This window comes from Cornus florida, unplaced genomic scaffold, assembly GCF_030987335.1.
Source record: "Cornus florida cultivar Cherokee Brave unplaced genomic scaffold, ASM3098733v1 CherokeeBrave_3.0.0_Hap2_Chr02, whole genome shotgun sequence".
NCBI classification, from domain to species: Eukaryota; Viridiplantae; Streptophyta; class Magnoliopsida; order Cornales; family Cornaceae; genus Cornus; species Cornus florida.
The window spans coordinates 5,136,446-5,160,668 of NW_026775572.1; the positions used below are offsets into that span (position 1 = coordinate 5,136,446).

Below are 24,223 nucleotides of genomic sequence, written 5' to 3' on the forward strand. Positions count from 1 at the left end.
GTGAAGACAATTTAAGATAATTAACATTTCGGACTAGATAATTGATTCAATAGGAGATCGAATTTCAACTTCAAAAGGCATAAATTGAAATAATATCTTTTGCGATTCAAAGCTAATAAAAACACCAATCCGGTTTTATTTGGATTATAAATTGATCCAAGAACATTTTAGCCAATAAAATTTTCAAAACTGGTTCTTTAGCGTTAATTTTCTAACTTTCAGCAAACTGCTAGGAATGATTGCAAATTTTCCAAAAATTTCTGTCCTTGCAAACCAATTAAAAGAACAAAAAGATACTAAATTGCCAGAAATAAGTTATTCATGAGAATTTTAAACATTTGCCCTTAAAAAATTATGCATACGTTTGACATATCATGCGTTGTGTTTACATTTGTCAAGCAATATCATGTGAGTTAACCTTTTGATTCTGCTCAACTTGTACACATTTGAGCCTCATGAAAACACCATCAAAACTTCTTACCAAAAAATAAAAAAATAAAATGTTCCATAATCTTAAAATTGCTGCATAAATATATATATATATATATATATATATAAATGGTACCATTTCCTTCAATTTTGCCATTATGTTGCCAATAGACAACAAGTAGTTGTAACTTCTTTTACAACACAGTAACATGTAGGGTATTTCTCTCAGCCTATCAAGCACACCTGCAAACATTAAACAACATGCTGGAAACTACATAATGCTAAAGAATAATTTGTTCTTGTCCGACAAGTTACCAACAATCTGGAGAGAGAGAGAGAGAGAGAGAGAGAGATTTTAACTCTTAACAAGTGATTAAAAGGTATCACGTATGATTGTCAGCAGAACTTCCACCAAGCAAACAACTTGATTTACAGCTCTGATAACTTGATTTACAGTTTCCTCCTGAAACAAACACAACTTCATGCCATATTAACACTAATTTGAACACAACTAGTTTGACAGACTGACACAATGCCAACTACTTAACCAATCAACCCACATTGAGAAAACCCCAATTATGTATCAAGCAACAATCAAAAGAGAAATAAAGATATAGACCTAACCGAGCATGTGGGTGCAACCCTAAGGATAACTGAGAAACTGCGAAACTTTGCTCCACATGGACCAAGTAAAGAGCTTATATACAGAACTGCTAACTTCTCATAGGGTACTCATAGAAATCTACCGATAAAGTCGCGGCAGTTTTATGTAGTCATGATTGATGCCCTTTCAGCAATGCTTGGTAGAACATATCGATGAATTGATTGTCCTGGCACAAGGGCAAACCAAAAAGAATGACTGGAGAAGTTCAATTGCGTGTAACTGAAGATAGTATAAGCTCAACAATCCCAGAGATATATAGAATTTAAATAAAATAAAAATAAAAATAAAAACATCAAATTACTACTAACATTATATTATTCTTTTAATAGAAGATAATTGTTATTACTCCTGTTGCAGTAATAAATTTTGTTGCCCGGGTTTTTTTGGGCCTTGCAGAAGCTGTGCTTTCAAGTCAATATTAATACAGGAAAAAGGATGCTTCGAAAACTCTCTTTTCTCTAACTAAGGTGCTATCTGATAACTCAATTAAGTACTTAAAACCTACGTAAGTGGACTCTCAAAAAATGAATAAAGTACTCATACCAAACACAACATTCAAGCATGTGTGTGTGATGTATTGTACACATATGGTGAAAATGCACCCAACAAGCATATCAATAATTCAAATCCGTAATGTTATTAAATAAAACTATCTTATTGTAATCCTTTTCGTTACATTATTGTTTGAAAACGAGGGAAGAGTCTATATTGAAAACTATATGTTACATATAAATATTATTTCACTCTTAAAGAAACAAGAGAAGAATATCAAATAATATTAAAATTTAGCCATTTCCCTATGTATTTAGATTTTCAAATAATTATTAATCTGACCTTTAGACACTTCACATCTGACTTTTTTTTTTTTTGGTAAGTAGACACTTCACATCTGACATGCGGAATAAAACTTAATAAAGTACTTGATTCTCCAATTATGTTTGATAATGCAATTGGAGAGTACAATTATTTTTGATAAGGCAAACATAAATACTGCCAGAGCACCAAAGAAGTTTCAAATAACTACATATGCAAATCCATGTGCCATATGTAAAAAATTATTCTAGAAATAAGATTATAGGATATAAAAGGTGAAACTATAAACTAAACAATTTTCATACTTTAATTTTTGTACTACTAAATAGTTTTAACAGATTCAACACTTCAGATTCAGACACTGCTAAGCAAAATTTCAGATAACACTCCGAATTAAAGCGCTTAACATTCAACTTACAAAATTTTCATAAGTGCCACAAAACATCACCTAATTCTTGTAACATGGTTCAAACAATTGTGATCGAGCCTCAACTCCTTTCTTCTTGTTCTTCTACTCCCATTACAATCATTAATACTACTGATCCATTTTCCTAATATTAAAGGCCTTCACCCAGTTTTCATCCCACTTGAGAGGCGGTAAACTGGATGTAGACCATTTTGCGATTTGTGCAAATGACTCGAAGCTAAATTCTCATGCTTCACACCCCTAAGTTTTTATCATTGCAACAAGCAACGGCCAATACCATTTTACTAAATTGTACAATATAAATAAATAAGTAAATAAATCAAACCAGAACAAACTAGTGTACAGTTATGACTGAAATGAGTGAAAACTAATTGCTCAAATCTAAACCAATAGGATGCCACACTATTTAAATTGGAAACTTAAGCTGCATTTATGAAAATAGCACAGTACAGTGGATCAAAGTATATAAATAAATGAATGAATACTTAAAAGGGAAACCTGAGGTTGCACAAGGCTTCAATCGAGCAATCATCAAGCATCAAAATTCTACTAATACCAAAAATAAATAAGTAAAAGTAGATATTAAAATTTTCTAAAGCCTTGCAATACTTCGTTTTAGACATTATTTTTTTTCTTATTTGGTACTCACATACACATGTCTCCACTGAGGCTTAAACCCCTGACCTCCTTTTGGGAAGTAGGGGCCTGGTACCGCTAGGCCACTGGATTGTTGGTTCATTTTAGACATTATTGATAGGCTGTAAATTAGAAACAAGGCTGCTTCTTGTTGCAAATTTGAAATTAGGTGATAAGCCTGACCTGTGCAGGTAATAAATTAATCCTAGAGCAACAATATGCAATATAGTAACAAATTTGAAAAAATAAATATGTTTGTAAATATGAAGAATTGTTCAGTAAATAAGAAAATAAAACCAGAAATCCAGGGAAAAAAGAGAAAGCAAACCTAGAATACCTGAGCAAGTATTAGAAATGCATCACGAACTTTGTCTCTGTTCACCAGTCCATGAATTGGAGTTAGAGTAGAATTGGGAGTAAGAGACGGTGATGGCGTAGGTGGCGGAAAGGGTTGGAGCAATGGAGTGCCATGCGGACTTTGCAGATTTAAGGGAGGTTGAAGAGCAGCAGTGTGCATAGGTGAAGAAAGAGGTGTTGGCATCAATGCTGATAAGGAAGTAGGGGGTGTAAAGAACAAAGAAGGCTTGACAAGACTGGTGACCTGATTGCCACTGTTGATTTGGTCAGAAGTATCATATAGATGCATTGGAGGAGCTGATGAAGCCGACAGTGGAAAGGATGGAATTTCTTGGGCTGGTGGCACAGGAGAGGGAACACCGGGGACATGGGAAGATAAAGGAAAAGTCGTGGAAGCATAGTAGGGGTTTCCAGAAATCATCCCATTTGAAGCATTGTGTCCGATATTCATAGCTCTCTGCAATAATAGAACTGTAATAAATCAGTCCAGTGACATATAAACAACAAATAAAGCCTATACAAATGCACAAGAATGAATTACTTTCAGTCAGGAATGATACAGCATATTAAAATGTTGCATTTAGAATACAAGTGGGAGTACCAAAATCCATAAGTAATTTTAAATAAAACCTCACAGCTCACACTAGATTCTTCTCCCCTCCACCCCCCCCCCCCCCCCCCTCCCTTTTTTTTGATCCAGCTTACCTGGATGTTTGCCACATCGTACCACAACCCACCTAAGCTGTTCTTAGAAAATTCTTTTTATTATACTTTAATTATTTATTTATTTTTATAGAAGATGGGGTTAACACTGGCATCCATTCCACAGCAACTAATATGCTATCGCTGGATCAACTCACCACTTTAGATTCTATAGATAATAATAATAATAATTTTATAACCCTATTGTATACAAAAAATAACAACATTATACATGCAGTTCAAGATATGTACAAAAAATACTTCCATTCCCATATCACTTTAGTCCTTCTGAGCATTTCCATTTTGTTTTTTAAACTGCTAAATGACTTTATATATTTATATCCAGTAATTTGATATTTACTCATATATTTGCCAGTTCTAGTATTGGGAATTTAAATATCCATTCCTATGAAATATTTTTCTTTTCTTTTTGTACCTAATTATTGAAAGCAATCAAACATTGTAAGGAACTTAAAATACCCTTCTAACAAGCCTATCACTTTCCACTAAAGGTTTGCTGATACTAATATTCCATGTTGATAAGAAACACATCTATGCAGTCACCCATCAATGGATGATGCAGCTGTATGTAACAGTCCTTCAATGTATGAAAATTATCTCAAAATTAGCACATTTTTTGGGTCCATCTGAGAAATTGACTTGATGTTTGTAATCCCGCACAGGTAAATTGTACAGCATTCATCTCCGGGACACAAATGATATGTACTTGTTGAAGAAACAGCAAAGTTATTTATTATTGTTATTAATAGCAACAATACTTGATAATGAGAACTCAATATTATGTCATTCTTGGAAACAAGTTTAAAAGATCCTCAGACCTTAAATTGGGAGTTTCAATAAGCAACAAACATGCTGTTCATGCCATTTGCAAAGACAAACATCATAATTTAATGTCAGGATAAATTGCCCCACCTTGGGGTTGGGTATCGCATATGGAGACCGAGGTCCTAATGGGAAAGGCTGCATAAACGCGATTTTGAATTGCATAAATTCTGAGAGAATGACAGAAAAATTGAGACTTGTGATCCATCGGGTGGGTTAAGAATCTTAAGGTAACCTCTGATAAGAGGTTATTATTACAATTTTGAATTTCTTTTTTTAAAAGGCTTAAATGCATCGTAACAACCCTCACCCTACCCAGACATAATATTATCCGCTTTTGGCTCCCCTGGACCAAAGACTTCCTAAGAGGTCACCTATCCTGGTACTACTCCAGAGTAAGCACGCTTAACTTTGGAGTTCTGATGGGTTCACGGCCATCACGGCTTCAAAACGCGTTGTGTCATACGGTGTTGAACTTTACATATAGCACTTTACCTTCCCCAGGCGAGGTGGGATCGTAACACCTTGTAGCCTGCCAGTGTGGTAACTCGTCCAGTGTCTCGCACCCGCCCACAAAGGTCGTCACATGCATGGTCCATAAATAACTTCCTTATTGCCACTAGTTGGCTATTTGATCATTTATTACCTAGCTCAAAAGTGTACTTAGCTCCTAAAGTAAACTCCTTAACTTTGGTATTAAAGAGTGTTGTTTTTTTTTTCAAACATTGTGAATATATTATTGAATGAATAGACGAAGATTTTCATAATCTTTTGTGCTTTCATGATGAGCTACAACTGGTCAGCTGGTGTGATCCCCAAAAACCCAATATCAAGAAGTGAGGAGAACTCTGGATATCACCAGTTATTTCCTTTTATAGTTATATGTAGCTCATCCATGAAAAATATTAAGTTTTGTAACTCAAAAGACCCACTTTGACTCGCTCTTTTTCAATAAAAAGCAATCCTGTCCTTGAAAGAACTTGTTCCTCTGTCAAGAAGATTCCACAATTTAGCAAAGAAAGAACCATATGATTGAAAAGGCAAAGCACATGCCCATCATATCCAAGGACAAACTAGGCAACATAAAATTGCAACACCTTGTGGTCCACAACAATATAGACACAGAGTAAAAACTAGAATCCTTGCAAGGAAGAATACATACACCAAAGAAGCTCAATAAAGAAGAATCTTCAGGTATATCTACGGAGGTAGAGACAGTAAGTGATGGTTCCACCGGTCCTTCAATCACCGCATTGGTTGGGACAGCTTCAAATTCCTCAAACTCACTACAAAGTAAGAAATTAATTGGAAAAAAAAAGGACAAGAAAATTAGAAACTTCAAAAAACACAAAACATGCTCAATCAACAAAATCATCTTAAGGATGCAACAAATCAGACCACAAAACAAAATTCAATGCATGAGTAACACAGTTCACTGGATCATTAGTGTAATGTGCAGAGCATTTGATTCCCAAATGGTCCGTTGCTTTCATTCACCCAGAAACATAGTTGTTAAAGGCGCCTCCAAGCGCCAGCTTCTCGCCTTGAATGGCTTAAGGCGTTGCAGTTTAACAAGGCGAGCGCCTTTGTATACAGGGCGCAAGGCTACAGGCGCTCTAAAGGCGCGCCTGATTGAAAAATGGTTTTTTATTTTTACTTTTTTGTTATTTTTTGGTTTTTTTATTGTTTTTTATTTGTTTATTGTTACTTTGTATTTGTTTATTACTTCTCATGACTACAAAACTTACAAAAAAAAAAAAAAAAAACCAAAAAAAGCAAAAGGAAAAGGAAAGAGGAGACAGAGGCAGTGAAGGACTCTCAGATCTGCGATCTCTCTCAGTCAGTCAGTCTCGGATCTGCCGGTAAGTTCTCCTTCTCTCTCTTCTTCTTCTTCTCTTCTTCTCTCCTCCTTCTTCTCTCTTCTCTTCTCTCAAGTCTCGCCAGATTTTTTTATTTTTTATTTTTTATGCTTGTCTAGATTAGTGCCTTGCTGCCCTTGCATGTGTTTGATGATCATCCCCTCTTTGTTTCTGTTGATTTTGAAAAATAGAATCAATTAATGGTGCTTGCAGCTTGCAAAAACGTTTTATTCGTGCTTAATGAAGATTAAGCATGAATTTTGTGCAAATTGGGTATAAAAAAGAAAAGGAAAGAGAAAAATACATTTTTTTTTTCAAAAGGTACTGAAAAGGATCTTAAAAGGTACTTGTTCCAGTTTTTGAACGACTTGTTGAGTATTGTTAATAAATTTCAGTATATCATCATCTCATTACTTTTAAGTTTTAGGTGTGAATGCTGGAGACTTCCTCTCTGCAATAGTTATAGATGGCATACAAATCCAGTAATCCTACATTCTGTGATCTGCAATTGCTCACATTGTCATTGAATTTCTCCATTATCTACTGTTTTTTGTGTAAATCTTCATGAAAAAAAGTCTCTGGTTTGTCCTTCGTACCATGTTCAGATGATTATACTTAGAACACATGGAAGAGCATTATACTACTTGATCAAGTGTCCCAAAAAAATAAAATAAATGCCATTACTTGAACCTCAATTATATCTGGTGCGGACTTTTCTTTTTTTATTTACATTTTAAGATGTTGTTGCAGACACTGATTACATGATGCTAATCATGCTATTATTTGTTATCTTGAATTTGATTGTAGTTAACTTTTGCATCTTTATATATACTATTGCATGTTTAATACTTTATTGGGTGGGTTTTTTTTTTTTTTTTTCAACGTGCGCCTTGCTTCAGTCAGGCGCGCGCCTCGCCTTGCGCCTTAGGCTCCAGGAGTCATTTGTGCTTTTGTGCGCCTTGAGCCTTTAACAACTATGCCCAGAAAAAGAAATCAATGGCAAACATTTTTGTTGTCCCAAAGACATTCTTTCCCACAAAAGCCCAATTGCTGCATCCACAATCTGAACTCTGAATTCTATGTCAACCTCCACATTTCTAGTTTCAGTTTTAGCCTATGTTTACTGAAGGGAATGAACCAGGAGGAAGGGAAAAGAGGATGATTGGAACAAGAAAAGGTAAACCCAGTGCACGAGGCTCCAACCATTGCGGGTTTGGGTAGGTTTAGATGTACGCAGCCTAATTGCTGGATCCACAATCTGAACTTGGACCTCAAATTCCATCAAACTCCAAAAATTATATATACTTGCTCTAAGTAACAACCAATATTAGGACTTCCCCCTTACCCAAACTTCTCATAAACTTACAGAACAGACAACCTAAACAATAAATTACAAGTTCGGAACTAGACTGATTCTCAAAATTATTCTTTCAACTTAATCTTTATTCCACAACTATGTGCAAATATTATAGACTAAGGCCCATAAAGTTCAAGTTTGGTTTAACTGGAACTAGTACACTTTGTGATCTCATTGGTTTTCAAAACAAAACATACAAGCTTTTCCCATGGGTCTTTCATTTTATTAAATCGGTATTGCAGAGAACATTACACTGGAGTAATTTAAAAATAAAACTGAAATCTTCCTTACAAGTAGTCTCCAATTTATTTCATCTATGTCGTTATGTAAATAAGATAAAAATAAATAAATAGTTAAGGAATAAACTACAAATCTCTCTAGATGGATCAAAACCAATCAGGAATTGACTATTGAGCTCTCTTTATAAAATCATACCTCTCTGTGTAAAGGTTGTAAGGGCCTTCCCACCCCCCACCCCCTCAACCAAAAGAAAAAGCAAAAAGGAACAAAAAAAAATAATAATAATAATAATAATTAAGGATTTTTTCTTTCAATTATTTAAATTTCCAGTTATTAAAGCTTAAACAAATAATTAATGTTTCATTCATTATATTAAGTATGTAGGAGAGAACTGTGGCTCATTTTTATAGAGGATATGAATTGGAGAACTTCACTAAAACTTAACTTTGTGCATGGATGAGAAAATAATTTTTTGATTTTTTTCTCAAAATGAATTTTAAAGGATGCAAAAATTCAAAATCCTTTTTTATTTTATTTTATAAAATATCCGAGTCTCTTAGACACTTAACACGCCCTTGAAAAGTTCACATTCGCTTGTCTCAGCTCATTAGCTGACTTGACTACAATCAAACTTACAACCACTTATAAGTTAACTAAGAATGGACGCCCGCCACCAAAGACCACACATACAAAACATGATCATCTCCTTATCAGCCAGCCCAGTAATAAATTAGATCCCCACACACCAGGATCATCTCTCATAAACCACCAATTTCTTATATTATCAAAAAAGTAAGAAAAGAAGAGATTAAAAGATTGAACTTTGAACATCCATAAGACGAATCAAAAAACTGCTTCTCTTAATCCAAAGAGAAACTTTGATGCCCATTATAAATATCATTGTTTTAACTAGTTTTCATACAATTCAAAATTTTGAGCATTACTTTTTTTCCGTATCTTTTTCACACTGAATTTTGCAACTACAATGTCTTTGCTTTCTTTCCAATATCATACAGTATCTCATGAACTTTCAACACCACATTAACGGCTTAACCAAACTATTTACAATTGGCTACATGGATCTAGATTCGCCAATTCTGTGAAGCCATAACTTCAGTTAAATCATAAGCTATCATGCCTTTCCATGCTATCACATGTTAATCTTGATCCATCTCTTCACTCAAATATTATTCTTAATAAAAATTATCATTATCATCATCAACTCTGCCTTTATCCCATATGAATGGGGTCTATCACAGCATTATTATATAATTTTTAGAAGTCATTTCTAATTACTTCATCGCATATCAATTTTCGTCAATCTTTTTGACTGTTACATTCTATAAAAATTAATCTTCATTTTTTTATGAGTGCATCTACGGTTTTAAGGTGTATATGACTCAAGTCCCTCCTTTTTTTTTTCTTTTTTTTTCTTTTTTTTTTTCTTTTTCCAATAAGCACCTCAATGGGACCCATATCAATCTTAAAATATGGGCTATATTAAAACCCAGCCAGTTTTCCGAACACCGTACTTACTTATAGTTGACAATCAAGAAAATATCTCAGGTTCGGCTACTTCCTCCCCTACCAACCCAAAATACACAGATGGTCGCTTCATCAACAATCTCTTCCCACTTCTATTCCTCTCCCGATACGAGTTATTTCCTTTAAGGGTTCTTGCCCGTGTGTTAATGAATGTTAATCCATAACCAAAATGTCAAAGAGTTCTATGCTCTACAAGAAAGATCCAAAAACTTTTTTCCCTACCATGGCCTATTTCTAAGGTCCACATTTCCTAATCCTAGACAACCTTCATGTTTTGGTTGGCACACCAGCTCCCACCCAACCATATAGTCTTTTCCAGTCCTCCTTTGGTTCAGACCAAAGTGAATCCTTTTGGATTCTATTAACCGCAGCAATTTTCACTTTATACAAGAAAGATAATAGAAAGTTATATGGTCTAGGCATGATTTAATAAGAGAAATTCTCCCTCCTAAAGGAAATAAATTGTTTTCCTCCTACCAAGTTGCTGATAGAACTCTACAGCAGGATCCCAAAAGCCTAGAGCTATAGGATTACCATCAAAAAGAAGACCTGTACTTAAGTAGACATTCACCAATCCCACAACCAAATGGGGAAGCTAGACCATGCAATCTATCCCTCTAGAAATTATTGATAGCTATAAAACTCTCGTCAATGTTAAATTTAAGACCTGAAACTCTTTCAAAGCACCGTTGATGCATCACGTCTTTCAAAGTTCATTTCATAGGAGGTCTCATGAAGTTTCCATGCTATGAGTTACTTTACATGATATCCACTTTATTCCAAGCTGGCAACCGATGGATAATAATAAATTTCTTAAAGAGCTTAGGGCTCTCCCTCCCCTTTAGATTTTCATTCTCTTATGATCTCACATTTTTTGAGAGCACTTTCCAACCTCCCTCTCCTACACCTTCCCTCATCAACTCTTTATTTCTCCCTTTATCACTTAAGTTCTACTTTTGATGCAATGGTACATTTCTTTATGAAGATAAATAATCCAAAGTTAATAAGGAATAAAATATATAGTTATAATGAGCTTTTAAAATTGATTTAATCAGTAACTGAGGCTTATTACTTTCAAGAAAATACTACTTACCTTTTGCTTGAAGATATTTTTGGCTTCGGAGGAACCTTTGAGTATGCACTGAGTATCCTGAACAGAGATGAGCACACAGAATAAAATGAGAATTCACCAACTAGTCATTAATCTCAACTAAATCTAGAATTGTCCTACCATGTCCATAGAACAAGCATATCATTATGAATACAAAACTATCCAGTCTCCTTGACCTAAATAATTCCCTTTCTAAGCAGAAAAACACAAAACCCAAAAAAGAAATTCAGAAAGTACATATTTTTAACCAAAACAGCATGGAAATCATTGGAACTATAATCAGACGCATATTTTTTAGACATTTTCAACTACGTGAATAATTGAAAATCAAGTATCAAACTGAGAATTTTAATATATCATCAACTAATGGGAAATCTTTACAACATTTCACTCTAACATGGCTGATGTTACAGAACTTTTCATCTCTTATTTTCTGTAGTTGATTCTATATTCCAGGTTGCTAATCAAAGCATATTCTCTAGGAAACTTCTTTCACTGAATTTGCCAATTGTGTACAACCCTTACCAGCTTCTTACCACATACGAGAGCACCAACCAGTACACAGCTTCTGACGTCCCCATCGACACATTGCTAATTACTCACTACAGCCAGAGGCCAGTATGTCATAGCATTTAGGGAAAATAGTTTACTATAAGACTGCCAGAACTCGTATTTGCAAAATCCTCAATATAGATTTATGAAAGAAGTCTACTACATGATCCCATGCTTGAGCTTGAACAACTTCTCCACCTCTCTACCGATGTGGGACCAAAATAAGATACCAAACATAAGATAGTCAGAGTTACCAGAATAATCATATCCACGTGGTCTCAAACCCTTATTATTTCTTGCTTTATGATTGTGGGCAACGAATTCGATACTAATTCTTACTCTAGCACACAGTTTCCATCTTTTTGGGTTCCTCACTCTAATTTGTTATAAATGATACACAAGCAACCACATATTAACCAAAACTTGAACTATGCACCTCCCCCTTTGGGGATGGCACCAAAACCATTTAAATTAGCAACCAGTGGTTCCTTATTATTGTTATATCATCACCAATAGCATTTTTTGTTCAAGATCCAAATTTACCCCCAGTATGCGTGCTTTATATTTTCCTGTTATGTATAAGACTAAACCACACTTTGTTAAATAAAAGAGCAAGACAAGAGCAGTAACAAATATTTGAAATCGGCAGTACAATTTCTTAAAATTCATACTATAAGTTCCAACAAAATCAACTTAATAAATGTGTAGTAGAACATCATATAGCTTCCTTCATGTTGATGTGAATGCAATGAACACATTCATTGAAATGCTATTAATAATTTAAATCTCGTTGCATTTGAATCTATCAACATATTAATTGTTTTTCAAACTTAATATATACAGCATACTCACCAGTGAGCATTTTTGGTTATTCGGTGTAATCTATGTCAGAATATCTTTTCTCATATAATTAGCACCAGTCGGGACTAACATCTGGAACATCGTTTTAGTTTCCTTTTTTCTTTTTATCTTTTATCTTCTTCTTTTTTATAGCTTCAACTCAGAACATTTTTAGTTTACTACAAACGTATCTAATTTGGGATCTCCATTATATTCATCAACTTAGATATTGAAAATTTTACCTTATCACAATCCCATCATAATATCATTCTAGCATAAACGAATAAGCAAGTATGCCCCTTTTAGATTGGAAAAGAAAACAAGGCAGCAATGAAATTTTATGATCATTAAGGTCCAATCACGATATCATTATAGCATAATAGAATAACATGAATATCTCTTTTAGTGATTGGAAGAAAAAAAAAAAAAAAAAAAGCAACAAGATTTCATGCTAATTACAGTCTAACAAGCTCAGTTAAAAAGGCAGGCATAACAGAAATTAAAAATCCCCACAAAACAGATCTCCAATGCATTTGATACATGGAAAGGAAAATGTACAACAATAATAAGGCATATCTTTCACAATTATGGATGGATTTCAAATATATAATTACAATCGAAAAAAAGAAAGAAAAAATAAAATAAATCATTCCATGACCAAAATATGATTATATGATTTATATATCAACCAAGCAAGGGCTTTACTGCTACAACTTTTAACTTAATTCTCAAGTCATTGTTTTTTTTTTCCCTAGTTGATACACACACATGCCTCCACTGAGGCTCGAACCCTAACCTCTCTTTGAGAAGTAGGGGCTTGGTACCGCTAGGCCACTAGCCTGTTGGTTTCTCAAGTCATTGTTAACAAACAACGAACGAGAGCATTCCCATAGCTCTGTCCAATAATGCGCATAAGATGTTCAAAATAGAATGCGTAGATGTATCACACAGATTATCTGGAAGTGGAAAAGAAAAAGAAGATTACCTGGTAAAAAGATTTGCAACATCCTCGCACTCATATGAATTGTAGAACCAGATACCATTAACTTCTTGGGCTGCATTCCGATACAACAGATACGGAACTTGAACTTCATACTCAAAATCCCCCAAGAGATTCTCCACGAGATTATCTGCTTACAGTAAAAATGTCAGCGCCATTCAATACAAATACATAAATGTATAAATGAGTCATTTGGCAAAAGCATCATTTTTAATTTTTTATTTTTGGAAAATGATAAAAGAATCAATCAATTTTTTAAACTGACTAAGGTGTGAAACATTGATTGAAACACTAACAATAGAGAGAATCTTATTGATTATTGTGTAAGACTTTGTTGGACATTGCTTATTGGAGTCGCCAAAAAACTGATTCGGGCATCTCTGCGTTACAATACTTGTCATAGTTCAATTTGTTCCGTACATATTTACCAGAGCACACTGATATCAAGAATTTAGTTCAGATCATTTATGACACAGGACGAAAAATATTACCATATGATAACCATCACAGAAACATACATATAATAGCAAACAATAAGCTTCACTCATAAGAATTTTCTAAACTATCAGAATATGCATAGTAAATGGAAGCAAATCAGTAATAATACAGAGGCAAGCTAACTAGTCAATGAACTCCATGCATTCTCAACAACATCCCAAATAGCATGATCAGACCACCACAACTACTCTTGAGTTGACAAGCTAACTCAATTCCACCTTCTTTCTTTTTTCTTTTTCTACCCATGGTGCATGATTTCCATTCATTTACCTTCTCCATTAGTTCGTCACATTTAAATTCCTTGACTTGTTAAACAATCGAAACCTCAAGGGAAAAAAATTAATTATAGACCGTATAACTAAGATCTAATTTATTAATATTTATCACATTAATGTTGGATTAAGAATGAAACTGTATGTATCTTTTCCCCATGTGAAGTACAGACATAAAATAAAATAAAAAACTAACAAACACCAACAATGAGAGAATAAAATCAAACCTGTATTGCGCCGGTTCATAACAATGAACTGGAATCGAGGCTGAGTATTCCTGCAATAATAGGTAAACTGATAGTTAATTTAACCGCATGAAGCCCCATCACGGTGACAGTCTCGTAAAAGGACCATGACTGACCAATGAAAGCAGTGAAGTCAATGAAAATCAAGAATCTGATAGATATTTATTTTATTTCCACAACTTCAATTTCTCTGTCGTTACAACAATCGCATATTTTTACTACTACCTCTTAACGACGAAGAGAGAACCTTCAACGTCCTTGCGACTCTGCACCCAGAACAATTAAATAAATAACTAACTAAACAAATAATCAGGAAAACAAACAAAGGATCAAGAAAGCTTTCAATTGACAGCCAAAAATACATATATATATATATATAGGGAGAGAGACACACATCAATTTCTTGAACTTTGAAAAAATTTACTTTCTATTTCTTTCTTCCAAAATTTTCTTGAAACCAAACAGAATGAAGATATGAGAAACAAACCCATTGGTTGAGTTCGATGTTGAATTCGTAGAAGGTGACGTGAGTGGCGGTGATCAAGATCTCTTCAATGGATGGATCTCTTCTCTGAAGCACGGTGAGATTTAGGAGTTTTGTACTGTGCTTGTCCAGATTCGGCATTATCTTTCCTGTCTGTGACATTTCTTCTCCGATCAGACACCCTTCCCAAATTATGAACCCTAAACCAGAGGAGAGACAGTATGGAGTCGTTTTAGGACGGTGACTAAGTTTTATATGGTGATAGAGAGAGTGTGTGTGTGTATATAACGCTTGACGGAGGAATGCTTTGCCATAGAGTTTGGGACTTCGGAGCCCAAAGATATTTAGGTACTTCTCTATATACGTAGTAGTCCATATACTGACGAAATATCGAATTTAGCCTTTTCTTGGAAAGTACTAACTCTCGTTTTTGTGGAATCAATAATTTATGGGTGGACGCTTTGATCAATCTATCAGCTAATATCTAATTTATATCCTATTACTTTTTAATAAAAATTTTAAAATAAATAATTCTTATAACACTAGACTCTCACAAAACCGAAAATAACCCAATATTTTTATTTTTGCTCGGAATGGAATCAATTCATTTGTATAAAATATTTTTTTATGGTATTAATGGCATTAAGCGTTTAAGTCTATATAGATTAAACACTTTCAATTATGACTATTTATTTAGACATAAAATATTTTTTAATTTTTTTAGTATTTGATTGTAAAAAACTTTAAAAAAATATATTTTATTAAAATCTAAAAAAATAACTTATTCATCAATTTTTATTAAATTATTTTACATACCCCATCCATGGACTCGATATCAATCTCGATGTAAACATTTGCCAAACACTCGGAAACAAAAAATATAAAGCATTTTTCCTACAAAATTAACTTATTTTTCAAGGAAGTTATTTTACGTCGAAACGTAGCAGATGTGCTACTTAAAAACTCAATTTAGCAATTAATTGATTAAGAGTTTATCTACTTAAGTGCATATGATAAAGCAATTTAAATATTACTAAAAAGGTAAGCACCACTTAAAATTAGTTAAAAAAATAAGCGCTAAATGAAAGAGACATCATTTATCACTGAATGCTAAGTGCTCAACATTAAAAAATATTTATTTTTTAATTATCACTTACAAACTTCAACGCTTACAATTCAGCTTTTAAAAATTCAGAACTTAATTTTTAGTTTTATCAAATAGAATGCACCATTTTTCATGTGTACTAATATTATGTCTTCCCCTATTGTTTTTGATCTCTCTTGTTATCGAAGTTAACTTTCTTCTTCCTCTGTCATAGTTGATTGAAACGAAAAAAATAAAATAATAATAAAAATAATAAAAAGAAAGTGAAGGAGAGTTCAATGCTGTTTGATTTAAATACTAAAATTTTAAAAGCTGTGTTTTAAATGTAATTATGATTTAAGGAATTTTTGAGTAAAGTTTGTTATTTAATTAAGTCGTATCTTACTAGTGCTATCAAGCATATTTAATTAAATAAACATTTCAATTTATTCCAGCATTATATTGAGTAAATAATCAAACAAATTACATCATCATATCTTACATTTATTATAATGAATTTGAGCTTTGCTTTGAAAATAAGGAATAGAGGACTAAAAGGTGGGGTCTTCTTGTTTTTTAAAGCTAACGGGCCCAATATAAAAATAAGAAAAGATGCCATTGAACAGTTCTTGTCTGAAACAGATAAGAGGCATGCACGGTAAAGAAACTCAAATAAGATAAAACTTTCAATAGAAGATCTAGCATAAATTTTGATGACACACCACATTTAACCTAATCCATCATGGTCGATCATCACACTCTTTTTTCCATACATCATACAATAAAAAAAAATTGCACTCAAATCGGAAAAACACCGAACAATGTAAAATCAAATCGAAACAGTACAGTACTTCAATCTTCTTAATTAATGGTTTCGAAGAGCCAACGCAGAGAATAAAAGCAGAAACATAAACGCCGCCACTGCCATGAACGATCCAACCACTGCTCCACTAACGCTCTGGCAGAAATCAGTGAACTGCTGACAGATTGGATTCCAATTTGCGCTTGGACTTCCAGTGTGAGCCAAGTACACTATGGCTGTAGCTGAAGAAGCTGCGGCTGTGATCAGACCAGTAATCACCTGCAATATATATATATAAGCTAGCTAAGATGTACCATATATATATATATATGAGATCAAATTATTGCAATTAAGCTAGTGGTGATTAGGGAGCTTACGATGTCACATATGATTAGAAGGAGCCTTGGTCCTACTGCATGTGGGCGAACTATGCACAGTATAGAGAATGGTAGGGAGAGTACAAGGTAGCTGCAAACTATTGCATTTGCAATTACAAAGAACCTGCATGCATGCATATATGCACATCAAGTATATGTATATATATAGTTACTTAAACAATTTCGAATTCATGCATGTCTTTGACTTAACATGCATGCATTAGTCGCGTGCACAACTCAGTAGCGAAGCGGGTGCGCGCGTGATTGAGTTTCTTCAAAAGGTAAAAAAAAATAAATAAAAAATAAATTAAATTTACTTACTGAAAAGTGGGTAGATCGTCGTAACCGGCTGAGAACTGAAAGAACTGGGTGAAAAAAGGTAGAGTCTGATCACTAGTTCCCATGGTGACACTTGCAGCTAGAGTAGCTGCGATGGCACCGAGCCGCAGAACGAAGTCGAATATTGCAAGGCCTTTCTTATTTCCTCCTTTTGGAGCTGCCAAAACGGGGCCTTTTCTGCTTGTCTCTGCAATGTCAATGGTGGTTGACTCGCCGTTCTTCATTTTCACTTGAGTTGCGAGATATATAACTTTGTATGTGTATGTGTGTGAGAGAGAGATATGTAGAGGAAGACTCGAAGGCTGTGATTAAAATGGATAGATGGGAAGACTTTATATAGAGGACCACGGAAGAGTTAATCAGTCAATGAACTTTGCAATTAATTAATTAAATTAAGTGGGTATATTAATCAACCCATGGAGGAATTGGTAGATCAAGTTGTTGATAACTTTCCAGTACATTGAAATTGATTATTTGATCACCTTTCAACCACATGGTAGTGAATATGGTAGGATTGTCTATGTCATATTCATGGTTAGTTATTATTGCAGAATACATATAGCTTTGAAAACACTTTAATGGGGAATTGAGGGAGTAGGAACTATGTATGGCTTTAAAATAAAATTAAAATACTATTTTTTTTATAAAAAAAAAAAAAAAGTATCAATTAATTGACTTTAATTAACAAAGTTTAGTTGTTTCCACAAACAGTCAACCAAACAACCAGCTTCTCCCTAATCCACTAATTAGATAAGGAACCTCTCTTCTCCTAATCTACTAATTACTATAATTTATAACATGACCCAGTTTCCTATATTAACGTTAACCACTCGAAGAACTCGAATGGGAATATAATAGGCGAAAAGTATCCATTTTTGTAGAGCAAATCGTGCCAAAATTGTGTAGTAGTAGATACAGTTTACCTTTTGCCGTGAATCTATTAATAGCCATGTAGGTTGCTTAAATTGCTTAGAAGCAGTATATATTGTTCGAGTAAGGAGCCTCCACTAAGCCCAAGTCTCAAATAAAAAGATGTAATAAAATAGTTGGAATATATATATATATATATATATAGCATATATGTCTTTTATTCATTGATGGCCTGCCATCTAAGTTGCTTAAAACAATTGCTTAAATCCATTGAAACAGAGATATTTATGACTGCGATCTTACAGCATGTCTCATCAAACAATACAACAGCAATATCTCAAGTGTAACTTGGAGAACTTCACTTTTCTCATACAAATGGCAATTTTGAGAGGTCAAAACAAAAGACGTAGTAGAAGTTACACTTTGCAATCCAGTTGTTTGAGGGATCCAAGTACTTTTTGCATTTTAACATGTTTTTGTTTCAAAATTTTGCCTAGTAAACCAATTGGCAGTGCTTTTGATATATCTCCCTTGCTACATTACATAAATTAACAAAGGCCCACATGCACCACATCACATAACAAAGACATGTGATAAGTGCTCTGAAAATGAGATCGATGTGGCTAAACATTGCTGGGTAATTTGTGTTTGTTTAGAAGGTAAGTGACAAAAGAGACCGACCAAAATTCGTGTGGAATGAATTAATAAAAAATGACTTAAAAAAATTAAATTTAAGAAGGATACAGTGTATAATTAAAAAAGAATTCATTTGGCGGGATGTATCTCAATAAAATAAAAACAATGGTTATGATGATAAGCAGACAAGAAGATCAATTTTATTTGACTACTGATGGGAGAAATTTTTTTGTTGCAAAATAAATCATCTGAATAAACAAAAAGCTATATTTGCATTTTGTGTACACGGTTCTTTATCGATGCGAGTTCAAAATACGTTGTATGAGATACAATGATTGTTGAAGGAATTCGTTGATTGTTTTCTTGATTCTTTTTATTTGATTAAAGTGAAACCTTTATTTCTTTTTGCAAATATAAATCACAGTGAAAAGTTAGCTGCTTAATAAATCAGGGCTGCTACAACTGGCAAGAAGATGTCAGACGATCAAATTCTTATTAGCTCACAAAGGTAATGTGATATAAAATATACGTTATAATTTAAAATTTATTTAATATAGGGCACTCAACACATACGTGGTTGCTCTTGCATGCTACTAATTAAACCGTATACACAGGTGGATAGTTGTTATAGGGCTAAATCACACCACAAATTTTTGCCTCTGTAATGGCACTTGGGGCCACCAAGTCTCAGCCAACACACAACACAATACATACAATATAGAAATGTAAAGAAGGCACACACAGTTTATAGGGACAAGCCCCAACCTTTGCTCATATTAAATATATTACAAAGGAACATGAGTTCGTACAAGAACCAAGGCTCACACCCTCCTAACTGTTCCCTCTACAAAGCCTACCTTAGCATTATATAGGCCACTCTCAAAACCGCCCATAACTGCCCACTAAGATGATGGATGACACCCCCATCCATCTAGGGTTGTGCTGACACCCTCTAAGTATGCCAGCACTACAATGCAGTTGACAAGCCTAACTGGTATGTAGTTGGCATGCTCTGCTCATGCCACATATCCCACTAGAAGTTGCACTCTGCATAGTGGAAGAAACCACCTCCAACCGCTTGCATATTGTCATCTCAAATTTGTGTCACTTGCATGAGAAGTTAATCAGCACACCCCCACTTCCCATAATGAGTGGGGAAGTGCTAGTAACTTCCCCCAACCAACTGAGCCCACTTAGCCCACTTAGCCATCTCTTGTAACTGCAAGCCATGACTTGTGTGATCCATGTTTTAGCAACATCTGAGCCAACCTTGTGAACCTAGCCCTTGCTAAGTCCACCATTCTGCACCCACATGTCTCTGAGTGCACGGTGTGTCATCCCATGCACGCTCGTGTGCACGCCCGAGTGTAAATCCGAGTGCACGTCGGTTCGCACGTTGATGCCAGGCCATGCACGCCCATATGCGCGCTGCTGCACGCTGGTGCCCATCCATATGTGCCATACTCGAACCCTCGTGTGCCCATGGCTACACGCCCGCCTAGATGCCCGCGCGCAAGCCAGCCTGCACGCCCATGCGCGCGGGTGCACACTTGTTTGCCCATCATTAGTTTAGATGCTCCTTTCTTGTGCAACCATCTTGGAGTGGTGCAACACGTGCCCATGCACGTTGGTTAAGCCCTCTAAACAAGCCATGCCATAGCCCAGCTGATGTGCTCAACAGACCCCCCTAGTATAGTCTTAAGGAAAATTAGCACTCTAACAGGAGTAAACATCACCCATGCTTGAGGAGTCATAAAGGCCTTTCAGGTCCTTCCTGACATCTAAATCGAGTGCCGTCTGCACCAACCAGCTTCTATGGACTTAATGTACCTCCCATAAAGATCCCGAGTCAAAACTTCAAGTTTCACTTTTCGCCACATTTACGAAAATGCCACTAGGCACCCCCAATGCACGTCGAGTATCCTTTTAAGCATCCTGTATGCACGCTAAGCATCTTGTGCACGCTGACAATCCACTGAGCATCCTCATGGCTATCTAACCAAAACCAAAGTATTCCCAAGACATGGCATGGCCTTGAAATACCCATGTCTTCCCTTGAACAACCGTCAAGGGGCTAACAATAGTCCACAAAAGGACACTGGTCTTCCCTGTGCGGTTTACACAAATGCACCAAAATGGTGTGGATGGAGTGCACTGGCAAGAGCCCAACACGGGCCACGTCGGGGTTGCATCAGCCAGGCACGGATCTGTGAACCCTAAATTTGTATATTTTTGTATTTATATTTATAAAATTTTGAAATTGTCTCTACTAAAATTATTAAAAAGACTCTCTAAATAAATTTATCCCCCTCACATGAATTCCTAGATCTAAGAGTCTCTATGCCATTAGCGCACTCGAACGCACCAGTTTGGTGCTTTTTTGGGTTAGCCGCGCGCCAAGAGCACAAGATGGGCCACCTAATTTGTCTGCACTTCGCGGTGCTATTTTGGTGACTTAAGAGTTTTGTCCATTAATGTAGTTTGGAGCTATGAACTTTATAAATTGAGTGACTTACCCAAAAAAAAAATAAAAAATTAATAAGATTATAAATTGAGTGAATTGACATTGATTGTTTTTGTTAGCAATTAGCATAACGTACTCCCTAAATTTTATTTAATTCTCGCACTAATGACCCAACCAAAAAAGAGTAAAAACTCTCAAAATCAAATGATCGATGATGATGCGTGTAACATCTCAACAGTTACTATTATTATTATTATTAGTATTAGTATTATTATTTCTTGCAATATAAATCCCCTGAATAAGCTAAGAAGGTAGTTGTTCATCATTATTTTTTCTCCCCTCCTATTTATATAGATCCTCCAATTCTTCTAATATTTATTTGTCTTCCACGTATTGGGCCTCATGGGCCCATCTCGATTTGGACTTGACTTCTTACATTGCTGGTATGGATTGGGAGGGTTATTCTTTGGGCTCCTTCTACTCCTCGGGCTGGACAGTGATATTGGGCTCACCATTGGGGTTTGATGGGCCTATTCTTCTTAGACCTGAATGTATTTGACCCATCAACATGTTTAATCCAGGTTACATTTCCACGGTACTCATGTCAAAATGGTCTCATTATGCATAAAAATCAGCCTAACCTTCAAAATATGTGTTATTTAAAATGATTCTTTTTTAATCTCTCTTTTTATTGGGCTCCCATGACCCGAATTAAAGACCTGGCCCATTTATTCAAGCCTATTATTGAGTTTATGTTTCTATTTTTAAAAATTAAGTGCATTTTTCACATAAAAAATAATGTTAAAATGGTCTTATTGTGCAAAAACTTCATCGTAAAATATATTAGATAAATTTATAGGATGCAATTAAAAATGATTTTTTTATAAAAAATAAAAATAAAGATGACAATTTAATTTGATTAAATAAGCCAATAAAAGAAAGTTTAATTAATCAAAATTTGATTGTACATATTGAAAGAAACTATCAAGTCCAAAGAGATCGCATTACCTCCAGTCATGAAATTAGTTTGGTTAATGCCTGCAAAACAAATTTGGAAATCCTAATGATGTTCACGCCTATACAAATCTTTATGCGTGTACTTGATGGAGACAACACAGACTACTTTTGTTAGGCATGGGACCTCTGTAAGGATTCTGTATGAATGAAACGAGAGAGAGCAATCCATCATGCTAACCCTTGTTTTAAACTAATCAGATAATAACCACCATCAACTTCCCACAACCACGCTCCTGTAACTTCCCACAACGTGTAACGTTGTGTCACACGCAGTGGATTAGAATATAAATGTATTGTGGCAATATAGGCAACACACGTGTTATAAATATATGTGTCTAACATTCTCCCACTTGGCCAATATTGACACACTTACTTTCCTTATAGGTTTGAGAACTAAAACTTTATCTAAAGAATTTAAGTGTATAAAATTATAGCGGAAATCACACTCTATATATGAGTGTTACCTTCCATGTATCATTATGTCACTGTCTTTTTTTAGATAAATATCTTTATGTAGTAGTACTTTATAAATAGTTATTTCAAGAAAAACTATTCAAGGAAGTCAACTTTATTGTCCTAATGGACTATCTGTATGGATAAGCTCCCATAAGCCTATTATGAGGTCCTACTTTATTATCCAAAATGATATTTTGTCATTTATTAACTTTATGTATATTTCCTTAAAAATGACAAATAAATACTAAGAATCATCAGAACATAAATGCAATTGCAAACTTTTAAGTGTCTTAGTAAATCAAACACAAGACATATCAATAAGCCCCATATGTCCTACATGTTCCTTATACAATTTAGGTGGCAAACCCTTTGTCATAGGATCTGCGACCATTGACCTTATTCCATTGTATTCTACTAACACTTGATGATTCTGAACTTTTTCTTTAACAACAAGGAACTTTATGTCAATCCACCTGTTTGAACTCCCACTTGTATTGTTGTTACAAAAACGAACCGCAACGGAATTATCACAATAGATTCTCAATGGCTTAGAGATGGAATCCACAATTTTAAGACTTGTGATAAAATTCCGTAATCATAAGGCATGTCCTGTAGCCTCATGACATGCTACGTACTCCGCCTCCATAGTAGAAAAAGTAATTGATTTATGTTTTAAGCTTTTCCACGAGATAGCTTCTCCTGCAAAGAGGAATACATATCCCGATGTTGACTTTCTAGAGTCAATGCATCCTCCAAAATCAGAATTAGAATATCCAACCACTTCCAAAAGATCTGATCTTTTGTATGTCAGCATGTAATCCTTTGTCCCTTGTAGATATCGCATCACTTTATTTGCAGCTCGCCAATGATCCATTCCTGGATTACATTGGTATCTACCTAATATTCCTACTGCAAATGCAATGTCTGGTCTAGTGCATACTTGCACATACATTAGACATCCTACTGCAGATGCATAAGGAATGACTTCCATCTCTTCCATTTCCAAATCATTTATTGGGCACTGATTTAGATTGAATTTGCCACCCTTGACAATAGGAGCAACACTTGAAGCACAACCCAATATTCAAAATCTCTCTAAAACTTTATTGATATAGACCTTTTGGGATAATCCAATCAATCATTGGGATCTATCCCTATAAATTTCTATGCCAATGACATAAGATGATTCACCCATATCTTTCATATCAAATTTTTTAGAGAGAAATTCTTTAACTTCATGTAGCAACCCTAAGTCGCTACTGGCAAGCAAAATATCATCCACATATAGGTTCAAAAGAATGAAC

The 24,223-nt window shown here is 34.7% G+C and overlaps 2 protein-coding genes across 3 annotated transcripts; both read right to left on the reverse strand.

Moving 5' to 3' along the window:
- Positions 1-679: 679 nt before the first annotated feature.
- On the reverse strand, positions 680-15,218 carry LOC132293257 (mRNA-decapping enzyme-like protein). 2 transcript variants are annotated; one of them, XM_059790644.1, is made up of 8 exons: positions 14,878-15,218; positions 14,616-14,656; positions 14,373-14,422; positions 13,361-13,505; positions 10,966-11,022; positions 6,034-6,157; positions 3,298-3,783; positions 680-1,259 (listed from the first exon to the last, which is right to left on the reverse strand). In XM_059790644.1, exons 1-7 carry the CDS (start codon positions 15,034-15,036, stop codon positions 3,298-3,300), a joined length of 1,062 nt encoding a protein of 353 aa, XP_059646627.1. In that variant the 5' UTR covers positions 15,037-15,218; the 3' UTR covers positions 680-1,259. The 2 variants fall into 2 exon arrangements, with proteins under 2 accessions (XP_059646627.1, XP_059646626.1); XM_059790643.1 differs by having other exon boundaries at positions 3,307-3,783; positions 14,878-15,217.
- A 1,531-nt stretch (positions 15,219-16,749) lies between these two features.
- On the reverse strand, positions 16,750-17,700 carry LOC132285057 (casparian strip membrane protein 2-like). The gene is made up of 3 exons (XM_059787223.1): positions 17,459-17,700; positions 17,138-17,261; positions 16,750-17,039 (listed from the first exon to the last, which is right to left on the reverse strand). Exons 1-3 carry the CDS (start codon positions 17,698-17,700, stop codon positions 16,824-16,826), a joined length of 582 nt encoding a protein of 193 aa, XP_059643206.1. The 3' UTR covers positions 16,750-16,823.
- Between the last annotated feature and the right edge of the window lie 6,523 nt (positions 17,701-24,223).

What these genes read in the sequence shown, in the direction of transcription:
- LOC132285057 (XM_059787223.1), bottom strand. Translation starts at nt 17,700, where the DNA reads ATGAAGAACGGCGAGTCAACCACCATTGACATTGCAGAGACAAGCAGA. An exon ending in GACGATCTACCCACTTTTCA is followed by an intron (nt 17,262 to 17,458) that starts GTAAGTAAATTT and finishes GCATGCATGCAG; the next exon opens with GTTCTTTGTAATTGCAAATG. An exon ending in TTCTAATCATATGTGACATC is followed by an intron (nt 17,040 to 17,137) that starts GTAAGCTCCCTA and finishes TATATATTGCAG; the next exon opens with GTGATTACTGGTCTGATCAC.
- LOC132293257 (XM_059790643.1), bottom strand. Translation starts at nt 15,036, where the DNA reads ATGTCACAGACAGGAAAGATAATGCCGAATCTGGACAAGCACAGTACA. An exon ending in ACATCGAACTCAACCAATGG is followed by an intron (nt 14,657 to 14,877) that starts GTTTGTTTCTCA and finishes TTCTGGGTGCAG; the next exon opens with AGTCGCAAGGACGTTGAAGG. An exon ending in CATTTCTAATACTTGCTCAG is followed by an intron (nt 1,260 to 3,306) that starts GTATTCTAGGTT and finishes CCCTTGTGCCAG; the next exon opens with GACAATCAATTCATCGATAT.